Source organism: Schistosoma mansoni, chromosome 7, assembly GCF_000237925.1.
Source record: "Schistosoma mansoni strain Puerto Rico chromosome 7, complete genome".
Taxonomy (NCBI): domain Eukaryota; kingdom Metazoa; phylum Platyhelminthes; class Trematoda; order Strigeidida; family Schistosomatidae; genus Schistosoma; species Schistosoma mansoni.
In genome coordinates, this window is record NC_031501.1 from 5599035 (window position 1) to 5619083 (window position 20049).

A 20049-nucleotide genomic window follows, 5' to 3' on the forward strand; every position below is an offset into this window, starting at 1 on the left:
CACGTATTGTTTGTTTGAAAATATGCTAAATTTTGAATTAGCTTTGTCATTAACGAACAATAATTAACTGAACCTTTAGATGTAGCGAATTAACTATTTCAATGGAAATGTTTTATTGATTAGCCAGTATAACTTTATAACCAAGTATAGGTTGATATATTTGACATTGAGACATAATTTCAGTATATGAGATACTAATATTATTCGGTTACATCAATCATGGTAGGTAGAACGAATTTAGGATCCGAATCATAGTTGTGAGTATTAGAACACTCTAAAACACTAAGGGATTAAAAATATCAGTTGGATTAAATAAAAATCTAACAATATACTTGAGATTTAATACTATAGAAAACTGAACATATTAATTTTCTCCATAGTTAGAAAAACATAAAGGTTGTTTAGAGGGGTGTTCACCTGCTGTGATGGGGTTATTTATGAGTTATTTCAAGTGAATGGAAAATATGTTGTATTCATGTTTGTTTATCACTGTTCAGTTAATCTATTTAAACAGTATCTGTTCCAATTATTTTTCTGAAAAAGCATGAGACTAGTTGTTGGATGAAGATTAACCTGTCTGATTATATTTACCTAAATGAAGTATATGCTTTAATTCACTAGAAACATGATCGACGAATTCTTCTAGTAAACACTGACACGTGAGTAACTTTGGAATCATCAAGCTCTTTGTCCATCTACTTACTCAATCTTGAGAAATCAACAGATTTTTATTTCAGTGTTATTATTAGTCTGACTCTTTTGGTTATGGTATCTCGCTAATGTTTTCCAAAATCTAAATTTAGCAAACAAACTATGTTTCCGAAATCTGTTATTTTTGAATTATAATGTTTGAACAAAAGGCAATTTTAAGTTAAGTAATACATGTCTCATTTTTATCAAGATTCATCAATAACACTGATGTGAATTTTTGAGAAATACGTGGATAAACTAAAGCAGTTAATAATAGTAACCATGTTTAGTTCCCTCTTTTTCAAGATATTTTACAGAATACAAACTGATTAATTCATATTAGACGGGGACTTACTTGAAAATCTAAATTCATCTCTTCATTAGCATCAAACGAACGTGACATAAATTTGTACACCTCTTCATCTTCAGCACTGAGATGTTCTTGTGTTGCCTCAATAGATGTTTGCAGATTGATTTGATTTGGTTTTGGTGGAAGTGGGGGTACTGGTTTTAGTTGATGTTGTTGTGTTGGTGGTGTTGGTCTGTGACGCAATAGTGACTTTTCGGTCAAACGTTTCTCATTACATAATAATGGTTGTGTTGTCATTGTCGCGGGTGATGATTGTTGTGTTGTTGTTGTTGATAAAAATGAACAGTTAATAGGAGTTAAAAATCCCGTCATAGAATTATTCAATGAATTAGTATTAAAAAATCGTCGGCTAGGTAGCTGAGTTTTTGATGTTCCATACAACAATCGACTTGTATAATCTTCATCATTGGTTGGAGAAGAACTGGTGTTAGCTAATTCGATATAACCATTTTCTGAAGCGAGTTTTGTAAACTCTAAAATGTGATTTTTTTTCAGAAAAGTAATATTGTATAATTAATGTTTTTTCAAGGAAATAATTACTCATTATACTCTTAGATACTTTACGTATAAAGCCTTTGATTCTTTGTGTTTAATTATATATTTGCTTTATTGGTAAACATAATGAAATTTGTGAATATTCGGCATTCGACATTCGTTAAAGTTGAAAATACTGACATTACAATCTAATCTTATTAAAGGTCTCAGTATTATTTTGACTCGATGTACATCTCGTTGTTTTCATCTTGCTGTGTTGATGTGGCATGACAACTTGGAATAATGCATATATGTTCCAAGTTTTAATTTGTTTATGACTAAACGACTAGTTACTAAGATAATCTGTGCTCGAAAGCAACTGTATCATTAATTTACTGAAAAATTCATATCAAATAGAATTTTCTTAATGGGTATATTGCGCTGTTTGATATGTTCTCTAGTCAGTTTGTTGAACAAACTACCCTTTTCACATCTTTAGTATTTTAATTCTTAGAAATAAATATAATTAAAAGTTATTTTTGTCTGTCAATTTGAATAGAGGGTCTTATCGTGCACTAAATTTGATTTACATTATTCATAAATGCTTAACTTATTCTCGTCTTTTCAATGAGCTGACCAGATCAAGGTGTCTACTTTGTCTGAAAACCCTAAGACAATATTTTAGCATTTCTAAAAATTCATTGATAAGTTATTTGGATATGTGAATTTGGTTAGACAACCAGAATGTACTGCACATCTATTTTGTTTAAGTATGGGACTCTTCAGGATTCTATACCCTTTGATCTATCAGAGCTTCACCCAATGATTGTACACGTCTCGTGGAGAGTGTGTTCCATTTAGTCCATTGAGTTGACGTTCACTAGCTGAAGTGTACAAGAAGCAATAGTAATACTATACCTTCCTATCAAATCAATGAGGTCAGAGAAAGCAGCTGTATAGGTTTCCCCACAGAAAACGTATATACCTACATATACAAAGTCAACATAGGGCAATATCTTAATTTTCATAGTCACTCTTCATTTCAGCTAAAACGTAGGTTAATAAAGGTGTTGTTCAATGAGACTAATCATATTTGCACTAACAACACTATTAAGGGGACATAGAACTCTTAACTGAAACATTGGTGAATAATGGTTATTCATTGAAGTTTATCAACCTATGGAAAGGCTGCAATATGACAAGACCTTCTACGCTTTTGAAATCCAAATAGTGTGTCTATACTACAGATGTGGCTCAAATATTTTTATGTTGAAATATTCAATGTAATCACACTTTGTTACGTAATCTTGGTAGATCAGATTACAGGTTAATATATAATTTTCATGTAGTCGTTTAAATAGTATTTTCAAAACTGGATTGCTGCCATATGTTTTCTGTACATCGTCGTGTCACAAATTTTTTTTCTGCTCATATATATATATATATATATATATCGCTTACGAGGAATTTTATGCAAATACTTTTTCACATTCCATGCTGATAAATCTCCACGAATAGGTGTTGGTAATCTCCTTCGTTCAACACTAGGAGCTGATAAATCCCCATCTTGATGTAAATTATTTAATTCATTTTTGCCAATATTATCATTTGTTGAAATTTTAAATTTATGTGTAATATTAGTTGATTTAGCAGTATTATTGTTATTATTAAGTCGAGGAGAATCTAGGAGGTATTGAACACTTGAACTATTTATTCGTTCGATTGTACTAGATTTTTGCCAACCTTCAATGAATAAAAATCAATCAAACAAAAGTTTATATCATGTAGATCAGTATAATGTATGAAGAGTGAAAGAAAATATTTTATTCAATTCAATAGTATGGTACTCCTCAGCAGTGCTCATCCGCGATCTTTCACACAGGACTCGAACCCAGGAATGGTTGAAGTTAGACATTAACACCGTTGGATGTCGGTTCAGTGGTCTGGAGGTTAAGAGTTTGCGCGCGAGACTGAAGGTTCTAGGTTCGAGCCCTGCATGTGGGATCATAGATGTGCACTGTTGAGGAGTCCCTCCCATAATAGGATGAAACAGCCATCTGGTATTTTCAGGTTTTCAATGGTAGTCCAACACTGATCCATTCATGGCATCATATATTATTTCTTATGGATTATCCATAATTTTCTCCATTCCGATATATATTACTAACGTTCATTCATTTCATTCATTACAAATAAGAACATGAGTCGCTTCAAAGTATTATTAAAAAGATTTTTAAAAAATTGTTGGTAGTTTTTCTAATTCTTCAATAATGCTTGAATGTACTACCAGAAATCTGCATTAAACCCCTATTAGAGTTCTTCACTTAAAGATTATTTCCATTATGTGTAAACCCAACTTAAAGTACAATTATTTCCTGATTATATATGTTTTCATAAAACATAAACGTACTGATAATGGTGTACTTTTATTTACAACTTCAAATGATCAGTCTCTATTGCCATATGTACACCCTGAATGGGTTGTTTCGCCACGAGGTTTGTCATATGTTTTAGTACATTCAGGTTTTGGCTAGCAGTGGAATTTCGGACATATTTATCGTTCTTTTTAATAGTCGTCATTTAAACTTGCTCGGCTCATAGTGGGGTTATGAACATCGGGTTACGGGTACGTCCAGGTGATGAATTCCAAATCGAAAGAAGTGTGCTTCATTCCAAATATACTTAAGTTACCTTTGTGTGATTAGACTTAAGAAAAAGTATATTGTAATGGGGAACTTCAGCACTTAGTGCTAGTGCTTGGGGTGATCCAGAAAACTTCTCGCAAGAGACAAGAAAGGCTCAGGAAACAATAAGAAGCATTTTGTCCAATCAGCGTTTGACTAAAAGTTTTGCTAGAAACATCACGAAAGTGAAAAGTCACATGTAGAGTTTCTGATTGTCTTATTACTAGACTGCTACAATGTTTAGTAGCATTCCAGAATTTTCAGGAAATCCCAAGGACTTCTAAAATACTGTCAAAACCCTATATTTCCTGTACATAAATGAACATTTGGATTAAAGTGCTTTTCGCATATTTTGCGCCTTTTCTCTCGTGTTCAAGTTGCTGAGTAGATTTATCTTGGGGATTACGAGAACAGCTTAGGAACCGAGTATAGCGTTCAATTAGCAAGACTTATCAGTTAGGCTTCGATATTATTCTAAATTCCATCCATGTTCTGCGTTCCCTCTGTATTTGCTAGTATCAAGTACAGTATTCAGTTTCATTCTACTGAGACAGTATTAATTGATAATGGTCAACTTTTACCGTCGTTTAAAACAATAATCATATACAACTTTGAATAAAGCAGACTTTAATAAAATCAAAGAAGTATATACAAGATAGTAAATTATCGATAAATGATAATCACCTGAAAGTGTAAACAACCATAAAAATCCTTGCTACTAAAACTTCATAGATTCATCATCAATAAATGTAACATTCTGTTCAAAAACGTTTTTGTAATATGTGTCTTACCTATAAACTTGGGTTTTGGTGAATGTCCATGAGTTAAGATATCATCTTCAGAACTATGGGGTAATTGAGACTGAAATATACTATCGGTGGAATATTCACTATGAATTGCTGAATTGACAGTGCCACTGATCATTTTAGAGTTTCGAAGAACATTTGGAGTCATTGGGTTGGTTAGAGCTTGTTGATTGTCTACCAGTTGGTCAAATGTTGATATATTCTTCTCTAAAGAGTTCCCGGGGTATGAAACTTTTCGCTTATATATTGCTTTCTCTTTTGTGTTGTCCTGTTGGACTTTAGGATTTGTATTGAGCTAAATGAATTACAAAGATAATCTAAACATAATTAAAAGAAAATTATCATGTGCTCACTAGTGACTAGCTTCGAGAGGGAATACTTGAAGTTTCAGCGATAAGACATGACCAGTGGGGTTCAACTGTATCGGGTGTGAGCCAGTTGCCCACGGATGACAAAGAAAGATGGTCGCGCAATATCGTGGATTGGTTGAAGTTAGATAATAACACCGTTGGATGCCGGATCAGCGGCCTAGGGGTTAAACGCCTACGTGTGAAACCGAAGGTCCTAGGTTGGAATCTCGCGCGCGAGGTCGTGGATGCGCGCTGCTGAGTAGTCCCATAATAGGACGAAACGGCCTTCCAGTGCTTCCATGTTTTCAATCGTTTTCTAACATTGATGGTTTCATGATCTCAATTATAACTCAACAATCACCACAACCTCGATACTGATAAGAGATTTGTATTAAACTACTGAATTTTCTTGTTAGTAGCATGCTATTTCTTTAAGCAATAATGTGTTACGCTCTCAGAGTATATTCATAATGTCTAATAACTGAATTGCAAAAGATTTTGTTTAACCTACAATTCGGATACTTCTACTTCAACAATTTCAAATATGCTTATTGCATACTTTACAACCAAGCGCTGGTTATAGGGTTCATGTAACTAATTAAGATATGTTACAAGTTAATTCGTTTAGCTAAACAAAACTTGGTTAACGATCGATTTTAAATGTAATCGCTATTACACATCAACTATTAAACTGCTCATCTTGACTTTTTATTGCTGACAACATGTAGAAGGAGTGATAGAATCATGACCATCAGAAAGAAAGGACTTAATCAGGCTATTTAATTAAAAAGACTTATTTTACGTCTAAAACAGCATTTGTAAATAATACCAGAGACATTTTAAAAACTGTAAAGGAATTTACCAGTATTAATCTCTTCGCCAGCAATGCAACTGATGCGTCTGCAGTAGCCAGTCTCTGTCTCTGAACCATTAAATGTTCCAATAACAAATTTCGTTTAGTTTCCTTTGTTAAATTAAGCATAGAGATAGTGTTAAACATTTATATGTGTACCATTCAGATTGACTTATGGATTTAAAATAAAAAAAGTCCTTAAGATTATTACAAATAGCCAATTAGTCAGCCTCCTCAAATGGGTTATTGTAAGAATACATATGAACAAAATGTCTTTGTTTTCCGTGATTTTAGTAACTCACCAATATAGGATCATTTTTATTTGTAATAATGCTTTGTTAATGATGATGCCGTCAGTTCTCTCCTAATCTCCTGGTTTTCTTTTCACATTCATTTCTGTATATTAATCGAATATCGGATATTGGAAAGTTTTAACTTTTTTATCTAAGAGATTTATTAGGGTTTTTCAATAGATTTCGGTTTTATTTTAACTGTGATCTACTTCATGTCAGTGCGGAGATTGCAATCACTCACCTTTTATTCATTCTGTTCATGAGTTTTTTCTAACTTAATCAGCTACGTAAAGGTTATTGATGGTTTCCTGACTAGTTCTTCATTGGTACATCTCACACAATCATCATCAAAGATGTAAAGCGGTGAACAATTATTATACTCAGATTAAAGTTGTATAAGTTTGAACCTAATATGTACAATAATACTACTACATAGAATGCAACGTGGACTAATCAAAACAATCGGAGAGTAGGCAAATGTATTCTTGTTTTAAAAATTGAAAATTAATACAGTTTGCTACTAAATGGTTGAAATAAACTTATATGAAAAAATCCTAAATTTAAGACTCGTATCATTTGTTACTGATCAACAGGAGGTACCTTAAATCAGAGAAGTACTACAACTTCATGAGGGATTTGAATTATGTTACAAAGTTTCACAGTCTGTGACTTTACCATTGAGCTATTAATAGTGATCACATTCCAGGATGATCAATTTATTCTATCAACAGCAAGTCCTAGAGAAAAGCATGATATCGAGTATTACTGTCAGTCAGTCAGCTACAACGTAGGACCAGGCACACATATGCATCGGTTCAAGTTGCCATACCTCATTAGCATAAGAAGACGTACACCGAATTCATAGTAGTTAATTTAGTGGTGGTAATATATAAAAGAAAACTCCGCCTGTAGCTCCTCTGGGGGTTACTGCCGGTCCCAAGCCCGGGTAAAGGAGGAAGGTCGGGCATGGGGTTAGCGACCCCATCCCGTAGAAAATCAACTCGCTAAAAAAACGCTATCCAGAAAAAATCATTCAAACTCTGCCCTGGGAGTAGAAGGAATAATTATGACGTCTCATGATGAAAGCCGAGTTCCTTCGGAAGTCATGAGGCCGATGAACCTTCTTACAACCAGAGCGACAATTTTTATAGGTACATGGAATGTCCGAACAATGTGGGAGACCGGAAGAGTCTTTCAAATTGCTGCAGAAATGAGAAAACACAACCTGGAGGTGCTTGGAATCAGCGAAACACATTGGACGCAGGTTGGACAACAACGATTGTCTTCAGGAGAACTTTTGTTATACTCCGGTCATGAAGAAGAAAATGCCCCACATACACAAGGAGTTGCATTGATGCTGTCCAGAAAAGCACAAAATGCACTTATTGGATGGGAATCTCATGGACCAAGGATCATCAAAGCCTCCTTCAAAACAAAGAGAGAGGGCATTACAATGAACGTCATCCAATGCTATGCGCCTACCAACGACTACGATGAAGACACTAAAGACCAATTCTACGATAGGCTGCAATCGATCTTCGAGAAGTGCCCAACCAAGGACCTGACAATTCTGATGGGAGATCTCAATGCTAAGGTTGGAATGGACAACACTGGATACGAAGACGTCATGAGACAACATGGACTGGGAGAAAGGAACGAAAATGGTGAGAGATTTGCAAACCTATGTGCCTTCAATAAACTGGTCATAGGTGGCACCATATTCCCACACAAAAACACACACAAAGCCACTTGGATTTCACCGGATCACACTACACAGAATCAAATCGACCATATCTGCATCAACAAAAAGTTCAGGAGGACGATGGAGGATGTGAGAACCAGAAGAGGAGCTGATATAGCATCCGATCATCATTTGCTGGTTGCCAAGATGAAACTAAAACTCAAGAAGCAGTGGACAACGGCGCGGACAACATCACAAAAGTTTAACACGGCCTTTCTTCGAGATGCTGACAAATTCAACATAGCCCTCAGCAACAGGTTTCAGGCCTTTCAAGATCTACTCAATGGAGAGGGAACTACAATGGAGAGCAACTGGAAAGGTATCAAGGAGGCAATCGTTTCAACATGTCAAGAGGTTCTGGGCCAAAAGAAGCACCATCACAAGGAATGGATCACTGTTGGTACACTGGATAAAATTGAAGAAAGGAGGAACAAGAAGGCAGCAATCAATACCAGCCGAACAAGAGCAGGAAAAGCCAAGGCACAAGCTGAATACACAGATGCAATGAACAAGTGAAGAGGAGCATCAGAGCCGAAAAACGTAAATATGTGGAAGATTTAGCAATGACGGTGGAAAAGGCTGCAAGAGAAGGAACCGTGAGACAAATGTATGATACAACAAAGAAACTTGCTGGAAATTACCGTGAGCCAGAAAGACCAGTGAAAAGCAAGGAAGGCAAAGTAATCACCGACATTGAAGAACAACGAAACAGGTGGGTAGAACACTTCAAAGAACTCTTGAATCGACCAGCTCCACTGAACCCACCCAACATCGAAGCAGCACCCACGGACCTCCCAATCGATGTTGGCCCACAAACAATTGAAGAGATCAGCACGGCCATTAGACAAATCAGGAGCCGCAAAGCGGCGGGACCAGACAACATCCCGGCAGAGGCACTGAAAGCAAATGTAGCAGCAACTGCCAAGATACTCCACATCCTCTTCAGTAAGATTTGGGATGAAGAACAAGTACCAATAGACTGGAAAAAGGAATTCTGATCAAGATACCAAAGAAAGGCGATCTCAGCAAGTGCGACAACTACAGGGGCATCACTCTTCTCTCAATACCAGGAAAAGTCTTCAACAGGGTATTGTTAAACAGGATGAAGGATTCCGTGGACGCCCAACTTCGAGATCAACAAGCTGGATTTCGTAAAGATAGATCGTGCACAGATCAAATCGCAACTCTACGTATCATTGTGGAACAATCAATCGAATGGAATTCATCACTCTACATCAACTTCATCGACTACGAGAAGGCATTTGATAGCGTGGACAGGACGACACTATGGAGGCTTCTTCGACACTACGGCGTGCCTGAGAAGATAGTCAATATCATACGGAACTCCTATGATGGACTAAACTGCCAAATCGTCCACTGGGGACAACTCACCGACTCGTTCGAGGTAAAGACCGGTGTTAGACAAGGTTGCTTACTCTCACCCTTTCTCTTTCTTCTGGTGATCGACTGGATCATGAAGACGTCAACATCTGGAGGAATGCACGGGATACAGTGGACAGGCAGGATGCAGCTTGACGATTTAGACTTCACGGATTATCTAGCTCTTCTATCACAAACGCAACAACAAATGCAGGAGAAAACGACCAGTGTAGCGGCAGCCTCAGCAGCAGTAGGTCTCAATATAAACAAAGGGAAAAGCAAGACTCTCCGATACAATACAATATGCACCAATCAAATTACACTTGACGGAGAAGCTTTGGAGGATGTGGAAACCTTTACATATCTGGGCAGCATCATTGATGAACACGGTGGATCAGATGCAGATGTGAGGGCGCGGATCGGCAAAGCAAGAGCAGCATACCTACAACTGAAAAACATCTGGAGCTCAAAACAATTGTCAACCAACACCAAGGTTAGAATTTTCAATACAAATGTCAAGACAGTTCTACTGTATGGGGCGGAGACGTGGAGAACTACGAAAGCCATTATCCAGAAGATACAAGTGTTTATTAACAGCTGTCTACGTAAGATGCTTCGGATCAGATGGCCAGACACTATCAGCAACAAGTTACTGTGGGAGACAACAAACTAGATTCCAGCGGAGGAAGAAATCAGGAAGAAGCGCTGGAAGTGGATTGGGCACACTTTGAGGAAATCACCTAGTTGTGTCACAAGACAAGCCCTCACATGGAATCCTGAAGGTCAAAGGAGAAGAGGAAGACCAAGGAACACATTACGCCGAGAAATAGAGACAGACATGAGAAAAATGAACAAGAACTGGAAAGAACTAGAAAAGAAGGCCCAGGACAGAGTGGGTTGGAGAAAGCTGGTCGGCTGCCTATACTCCATTGGGAGTAACAGGCGTAAGTAATGATGATATAAGTAATATATAAAAGAAAGGTTGTATATAAGGATATAGTATCAGACAGATATGAAGCAATTTTAATCTCAAAGTTTAAGGGAAGATAAAGGGTGTATGCACCTGCGCCATTGTGATCGATTCTGAGACATGTCACCTACAGTCTCCAACCATTGGTTACGATAGTCACGCGAACCCCAACCAGGTAGTGTGCATCTACCAACATGGCTCAGACTAGAAGTTAGTGACTTCAAGCACTGATTTCACGTTTTGGTTTGGCCACTCCTAACTTTCTTCCAACCATCGCCAATACTAGTCGGCGTAGCGCGTCGTGGTAATTGGTGTTCAGGCATATGTAACATGTGGCCTAACCATCTCAGTTGATGAAGATTTACAACTTCAACTGATTTACCATCATTCCCAAATACCCTGTGTCTAACCTAACTATTACTTACCTGGTGATCCTAGCAGATGCGAGCAATACTTCTAAGACATCTGTGGTCAAATACTAGTACCTTACGAGTATCTTCTACTCTTAATGGTCACGTTTCACATCCGTAAAGTAGTGAGTACTACTGAGTCAAAATTCAACATAACATGGTTAATATTCAATCTCTAGAAAATTTTGCATCCACTATAATTGTTTGCATTTCATGTTTATTGGTGTTCAAGATGGAATCTTATTGACCCCTGTTAGCCTCTGAACACCTGGATAAGGATACCTCAAAATTACTCTTATTTACAACCAGGTTGTATTGTTTAGTGGCCTTAAATCTGACTCCATTTAGACTGTATGATGGTTGTTATTAAAATATACATGTCGCCCATCATCGTATATAATTATCGACTTAATCCGCGTTAGTGAATAACGGAATTAAATAAGCCAAATATGAGAATGGATTTCTGAATGTGTATGTTTTGTACACTTATTGATTTGAACAGACAATCAGAGAGACAAAACGAATTGATGCGCAGCAGAGAAGGCGTATTAACCAACTCAATTTAATCAAGCGTTAATCGATATTCATAACAGATCCAAAATAAGTTACAGATATGTGATGATTAGGATAAGTAGTGTACATACGCTCATATAAAAAACAGTCAAGGTTGATAAGTAAATAATTAACAAGGTCGAAATGTAACTGAAAATGAATAAATAGTTAGGCTGTCCAGAAGCTAGAATAAGTTATGTAAGCTTAACATGGTAACCACTGTAACCGCTTACTAAAATAATCACATCATGGAAGATGAAATTTCCCTCAAAGAGTGGATCTAAGTCGTCCTTCATTATTGCAAGTGCCAATCGAGTCATGCAATTGTGACCAATACGCATTATATATATATATATATATATATATATATATATAGAGAGAGAGAGAGAGAGAGAGAGAACAGTCGTACTTATTAACCAACTCTTGTCTGATGTAAGTTGGCATTAATACATTCAGTAAATGCTATAACATAAAGTCGAATTGAAGTATCTATGTGAAATATTGATTAATAAGGTTTGTTTAAAGAAAAACCAAATGAAAAAAAATCAGTGAAATTTGAATACTCTTTTATTAGACTGAATAAACAATGCAAACTATACACTGAGTTAATCAAAATTAAGCGTTAAATGTAGTAAATAAAGATGAAGACTTTAATGGGATCATGAAATGATCAGTTAAGAATACAGAAGAAAATATCCTGTAATTTAGTTCATTTTCATACTTGTTGTCTTACCTTCTCCAGAATTCGTTTATCACGTTATTCAGTTAGATGATTAATAAACAGATTTATATTCTAGTAGATTCATTAAATGCCAAGATTAAAATGCTCTAAAACATCAGTGAAAAACATGGTGTCTAATACTTTCAGTAATATTAAAACAGTGTAAAAGACTTTACACCATAAAATTGTTTAGATGATAAGAATTCGGATTAAAATCTAAAGATTACAATGGGTTATTACAAAAAGCTACAAGGAATACGGTTCTTTAAATGGTTAAGCGCTCTGGCGCGAGACTGGTAGGTCCTGGGATCAAATCTCTAGGGGCGGGATCATGGATATGCACTGCCGAGGAGTCCCACAATAGGAAGAAACGGCCATTCAGTGTTTCCAGGTTTCCCATGGTGGTCTAGCTTCAATTGACTCATGATTCCAACTATGAAAATACTGAAATCTCCACAAAACCCCTTCTGATTACACTTTCATTCTTCAATCTACAGAATTTAATTATAGATTATATGATAACAGTAGTAGGTGATATGACTCTAAATCTATGGATGAGTATAATTTGATTTAGAACGGTATATAGAACTTCATTGACTAGTGAAAAATTGAAAAATAAAACTAGTTTTGTAGCTTTCAGACATTTAATTTCCCAAGTAATGTTTTCAAAACTGAACGGTTAATTGAACTTTTATGGTGTTTTCTTACAAATAGGTAAATGATCAATGAGTTATAAGAGCTGAACCGTACTTCAGCATAACAGATTCGTAATTTTCTCTTCAATTCTAAAGTATATAGTGATTCATACTAAGTATATAAAATAGTAAGTTACTTATAAATCATTTATCAGTAGTGTAAAATTAAACGTAAAAAAGATTAGAAATTGGATACAATAAAATAACTTACCGATGAATTATTAATATTATCTACTTGTGTAGATGCTTTTAATGATGATGTATTGTTTGCATTAAGTAAGGAGATAGGATTAAAACTATGTTCTGCTGAACATTTTGATTTGATCTGATGTTTAGAAATGTCATTTTCATCATTCGTTGATGATTCTATGTACATATAATTATTTTGAGTATATATATTAGTAGGATTTTCATCTGATTCAGTGGGCTTTAACTAAAGTACAAGAAAATAAATGATGTCATCAATATAAATGCAAATAATTTTAACACTAAGATTCATAGGTGTGTATTATTTTAAAATTTAGAGAAAATGAAATGAAAGCGTGAGTCAATTAAAACTAGACTACCAGGGAAAACCTGGAAGCACTGGACAGCCACTTCGTCCTAGTGTGGAACTCCTCAGCAGTGCGCATCCACGAACTCGCCTCGCGAGACTCGAACCTAGGACCTACCAGTCTCGCGCCAGAGCACTTGACCGATAGATCACTGAGCCGGCATCCGATAGTGTTTATGTCGAACTCCAACCAATCCACGAAGTTGAGCAACCGTTTACCAATTGTCTTCAGTGAGTTCCTATCTCACAACAGACGTGGTTTGAACTCCACTGGTCTAGCTTCAATTGACTCACCCTTTCAACAATGAAAATACTAAGTCTCCACAAAAATCCTATTCTGAAAATGAAATGAGTTAGTCACAGGGTTTGATTCCAATTATGGTCGTCTTTAGTAGAGTGTACTTTTATCAGTGATGTAGCTGCTTTACAGCTTAAGCGGATTCCTTTGGTAGTGTTGTGTTGTAAAAGATGGATGTTTTATTATCGAAGCTCTCAATATTCTTCCAAGTAACATCAACAGTTATTAACCAAGCTCATAGGACCCCCTACCATATACTTATAGATATACAATGTGAATGCATTTTAGGCAAGATTGAACTGCAAAATGTAGTCGATTTTATTTTTCATAAAACTTTTTCTATCAAAAGTAAAAATTGTAACGCTATATTTGATGACTGAATAGTCTTGTAGAACTCGAGTATCTTCAAATCAAATCAACAATGGCAATCGGTGACATTTTTAACAACCATCAAATCAATGTTGTTAGTATCGAAATAATTCGAAAAGGATTTTTCAACTATGAAGAAAGACCAGTTGCTAAAGCTTTTTTTGTATTGCTGAATCCTACGGTACTTAACAGAAAACAGGGCCCAACGATTCATTCAATATGGATTGTTTATCCAAATATCCACACAAAGAATTTTCATATCTCACACCTCTCACAAACAATCACTCATAATTCTAAGAAATTCCAAATAATAAAAGTGAGCGACTTTGTTTAATCAGCTAGACACCGTTCGAAAAATCAACAATATATAAGAATTGCAAGTATCAAGCGCAATTTTTCTTATCAGCCTCCACTTATAACTCAATTTATTATCATCTGTCTATAGTTGTTTTCACTATGAAACATTAAAGCAAATGAACAATATTCAAGTACAATCTAAATGTTAACCAACAGTTTGCTCAAATTTGTGTTGTTCGCAAGACAGATGATCACTATTACAATTCGTACTATAAAAATTGTTGTTCAGTTTCAAATACGACTGTCCTGATTGGGAAGAAAGGCGAATAATATATTAGGAAGAGTTTATAGTTAAATCTTTGAGTATTAGCCATTAGTATTTCTAAGAAAACTGTTATGCCCCGATAAGGATAATGAATGATAACTTTGGGATCTATTTATGAACTAATATTATGCATATATTTTTATCGCATAATCACTAAATGATTAAATTATTCATATTCGTATCCCCCTTATTATAAGCTTTATTTTGAACTATAAACTATTGTTATACGATTTACCATTCCTGAATTATGCCCTGACTATCTCTCTATTCACAGCCACATTTAGCTGAGTCTTGTACAAATGTTACTTTCTATTTTATGGTACGATGTGGTCTGTTTGATTGGCATATAAACTCAGTATATTTGAAATATAGTGATTCATACCGCAGAGGCTGTTCTGGACTTAACTGGCTGGGCTAGGCAGGAATCAGGACTGACAAGTAATCTAGACTGCTCGTTCAGGTTTCGTGCGTCACTGGTTCGATCGATAATTCGCTGCCCTCTGATTGAGTCTTATCACGTCATACGTTAACAAGGCATCCACTAGGCCACAAGTTATAACAAAAACATTGATTTTTATGAAGTTTGTTGATAAATGTTGAATGACGGTAAAAATTGGTTCACAAATGTTTACCGGTTGGCTTTAATTACTGAAGTAAGATTTATAAATGAATCAATTTAATATAACATCAACTAAAATACTTCAAAACTTTTACACCTTTATCATCAAGTTCGTGTTGAAAACTAAAGAATACTAGATAGATATTTTGTCTTAATCTGGACTTCTCAACAATACGCAAGCACAACCACGCTTCGGATCGAACCCAGGTTATTGAGATCTCGTGGTAAGCGTTTAAACTTCAATCACCGAGTTTGAATCTGACAATTTACATCTTTAAATTCAGTCAGTTCACGATTTTTAGCGACCACCATTGAATGCTGTCAGTGGGTAACTACCTCATTTGCAATACTGTTCAACTGTAATGGTGACGACTTGTCACTAGTGATCACGTGATTCTATATGTTTTTTACATAACACATTTTCATTTTTATGCGACTAATATATAAACTTTGATTTTAATTTTTTTTAAACGTTGAATCTATGTTTACCGGATATAACCCTCAGTGAGTTTCAGTTTTAAGAAAACATACATTACTTTGTTAATGATATTAAAACAGTATTTGACTTGATGTGAGCTAATATCATATTGCACAATTTCATTGAACAAACGTTTTGTTGTGTTCCGAACGTGACCACCGTCACCTTCAGTAACAAAATCACTATGAATAGCAAGAGATTCATAAAATTTGAACTAAAAAGTTAGAACTCACAGTGTTTGTTGAATCTTCAATATTTTTCAACCAACGAATATATTGACATGCAAGATCATCCGTTGTAAAGTGTTCACTTTGATTACAAGATTTATTAATACTATTAGTAAGATTTCTCCATTGTTGTTGTAAAGGATTTAATGTATCACTCGTCAAGTTTTTAGAAATATCCTAAATTGGAAGAGTTTAAAAGTGAACGATAACATCCATTATGTAGTTATTCAGATTTATTCAATATATCAATTAATCATATTTATCAGACAAATTTTGTAACTATATATAATAAGGAAGGAAACAGAAGCCCGAAAGGAATTTTTTCTTAATGCGATAAGGTACCAATTGAGAGGACGAAAAGCCAATGTCCTGCGCTTTAACCAGGTTGGTGAACACGGAAAGTCCACCTAGGGGAGTTGGAATACCCTGATTTCAAACCAATCGTGCACATGAGCTCCAGTATCCTGATGGAACTAATGGCATATGAACCAGTCGTTGGTCAGCGGCTACCATGAGACTGCACCTCCTCACGATGCTCCACTGCCTTGTGGATCAGATCTTTAGGTCAAAGGCTCTGGGTGTGGCCACCTAAGAAAACCACTCGCTTCAGTTTGTGCACCCGGGCAGTATCACAGCCCTGACGCAAATCAAATGAGATTTGTGTGGCGCATATATATCTGGTGCTCCTTTGTACCAATATTTCTGTGTTTAAATAATAACAATAATACATATTGAATTGACCTAGATTTATGTTTGTATATATGATTTACAATTTTTCTGTCTGAATGGTTTCTTTATTATTTTTTGGTTTTCCGTCCCTTAAAACACGTCTATGTGTATTATTTGATGAAATGTGGTTGTTTAAAAAAGTTATATCAAAAAAAAAAGAAGAAAAACATTTACTCTGTTCTACACAGTTTGAAATGAGATGAATGACAGTAAAATTAAAAGAAAAAAAAACAAAGCTTAATATACATTTATTCGTTATCTGATGATTTGGCTATTGAATACGGATTTTTTTTGTGAAAACAAAATGTAAACTCCATGTAGTCTGTAAACAAAGATGGATAGTGGCTAGCACTGGAATCCAAGACGCGTGTTTCGTCCTATTTGGGACTCGTCAGATAGATGTACCTGCATCTCAGAGTTGATGTCCACTCTGGGACTCGAACCCAGTAACTTTCGGTTCAAACGCCATCGCGCTATCCACTCAACTACTGAGTCCTGATAGCCACTTGCTTGTTCAATGGGGTGAAGTTTGAATTCAGTTGGTATTGTTTGTTTGAATCTTCCCATTGATGTTTTTAGGACTGCAATTGATCAGTCTCTTATCGGCATATGTGCATACTGTGCGTATTGCCTCGTCATAGCCTTAATTCACAAGCATAATAAGGCCATATCAAGACAATACGCACAGTATGCACTTATGTCAATAAGAGACTGACCAGTTGCAGTCCAAAGCATCAATGGGAAGATTCAAACAAACAATACTGATTGAATCCATAAACTCTGTTTTTAGGCTTCATGAATTTAACCACAGCCGTAGGTGAGTTACAAAAGCTAAATTGTTTTCTTCATTTCCAATGGGTATTAATAATCTTGATTCTTATCACATGAAGTTATCAGCTGAAGTCATACAAATTAATTATTCAATAATGTGTGTCTAGTTTTTAGTTGTTTTTTTTAATTATTGACAGTTCGTAATGAAAATCATTTGGAAATGATAATCTAATTCACAAAAGAAGAATGCAGACAATGGAAAAGCTTATCTGACATGTACATAAGCTTGTATATTTAATTTTGAATAGAAAAGATTATGTAATGACTGAAATGGTATAACCTGATTAAAGTAAATGGAGTTGTTGAAGTGGAACTTGATAAAACACTATAGTGACTGATGATTAAGTCCTCTACCACTACTCAAAAATTGAAATGCTAAAAAAATGAAGTGACGGGTTTACAAGAATATGAAAGATTAAATTTACTTAGTATTACTTGTTTGAATCTTCCCATTAATGTTTAGGACTGCAACTGGTCAGTCCCTTATTGGCATATGTGCATACTGTGCGTATTGCCTCGATATAGCCTAAATTCACAAGCATTGTAAGCAAAGATGAATAGTGGCTAGTAGTGGAATCCAGGACGCACGTTTTGTCCTATTTGGGACTCGTCAGCTGGATGTACCTGCATCTCAGAGTTTATGTTCACTCTGGGACTCGAACCTAGCACCTTTCGCTTCAAACGCCATCGCTATGATAGTTTTCTTCAGTGAAACATTCTGAATAACAGGTTAAGATAATAAGACTTGGAAAGAAACTATGATATGAGTTAATATCATTATCTCGTTTTAAGCGTGAGAGAATAGTGTTAACTTGTTCAAAGTGAATTAAGTCATAAGGTCTAATTATGCATCCTTCGCCTTAGACAGGTTTTATAATAATGAATCCCCGAATTTGTCTGGTAATAAAATCTTTAAATATTTTCTGTAATGAGTTTGTTATTGCGATCATTTGTATATGTGACCCAAAACCATTCTCATTAAAGCAATACTGAGATTTTTATCTATTATAAATAGTTTACTATGAGATGTATTTCGAAACAAACTGACGTCATCTAGAAAGCCATTGAAAACCAGATGGTGTTAGATATTCGTTTCGTTACGTTTTGAAACTACTTCACTCAAATAAACTATCTTTTCCTTACTAATGACCGAAATCGATTAATGTTAGTGAGGCTCTAGTGAGAAATCGTAACTAGCAAAATCCAGATATACTTTCCTGCTAATTGGAACTACCTATTGAGTTCTCCATGATTTTCAATGATTCCACACCTGATATCAGTTCGTAATGAAAAACCTTCTTGCACTGTATATCGCACAGTAATGTAATTCCAAGGCAACTGTCATTACAAACTGATGTCGACTAGACAATCGCTAAAACTATAGGACTAGAGACAATTGTTTCACTGTAGTTTGGTACCAATCTCTCTAAACATTTGACGTTAAATGAACGAATAAGTTAAAAGTTGATCAATATGTATGGTTGACGTATAGTGGTGATTATCATTCTGATTTGCAGATGGTTTCTTAGTTCTTTAAATTTAATCAAAGACTTCCACTAGCACAAATTGAAAATGTTCACTTTATGATAAGGGGATCATAAAAGAAATGCGAACATGAGGAACCCAGAAATTAAATGGTGTTGAACGCTGTTTAAATGAAGAATATTTCGTTTTTTTATATCAATCAGGAAGTTATAGAGAAGATATATGAAATTATCTGTGTGATTCTGAATGGTGTACACTGAGTAAATCCACAATAAACAGGTGGAAGAAGGGATTTAAACATACAAATTGTGTTGTCGGTTAAAAGCCCTGTACTTGAACAAAAAATCTGCCAAACTCTCCCTTCTTTTTAATTTTTCCTCAACTTATTTCAATTTTGATCAAAGCCACTGCCGGGGAATTCCTACTCACCGTCTTCTCGCAAATGGGATGTTATTTACGAAGTTAAGAGGGCGAAAAGAGAATGTCCGGCTCTTTAACCGGGTTGGTGGGTATGGAGGATTCACCTAGGGGAGTTGGAAAACCCTGACTCCAAATCAATGGTGCGCATATGCTCCAGGATCCTTAAGGGACAAATGGCGTATGAAGCAATTATTGGTCACCGGCTGCCATGGAACTGCATCTCCTTACGTTGCTCCACTGCTTTTTGAATTATAACTCTAGGTCAAGGGCTTGGGTACTGATCTCTTAAGAAAACCACCAGTCTAAGCATTCGAGTAGTATTCCAGCCCTCAAATAAATCGAGTGATTTGTGTGGTGCATATGTATTTGGTGCCTCCTTGTACCAATCATCATGTGTTTAAACAGATAAATAAAAATTAGTGAGATGAA

General features: G+C 35.5%; 1 protein-coding gene across 1 annotated transcript in view; it reads right to left on the minus strand.

Moving 5' to 3' along the window:
• Positions 1-20049, minus strand: part of Smp_152890 (hypothetical protein) — a gene marked incomplete at both ends in the record, with an annotated part of 56917 nt that overhangs the window by 12553 nt on the left and 24315 nt on the right. Inside the window, 6 exons of the mRNA XM_018798689.1 lie at positions 1046-1512; positions 2996-3277; positions 5010-5319; positions 6237-6338; positions 13201-13422; positions 16162-16332. Of these exons, the coding sequence (XP_018653606.1) occupies positions 1046-1512; positions 2996-3277; positions 5010-5319; positions 6237-6338; positions 13201-13422; positions 16162-16332 (1554 nt within the window). The remainder of the gene's footprint in view (positions 1-1045; positions 1513-2995; positions 3278-5009; positions 5320-6236; positions 6339-13200; positions 13423-16161; positions 16333-20049) is intronic.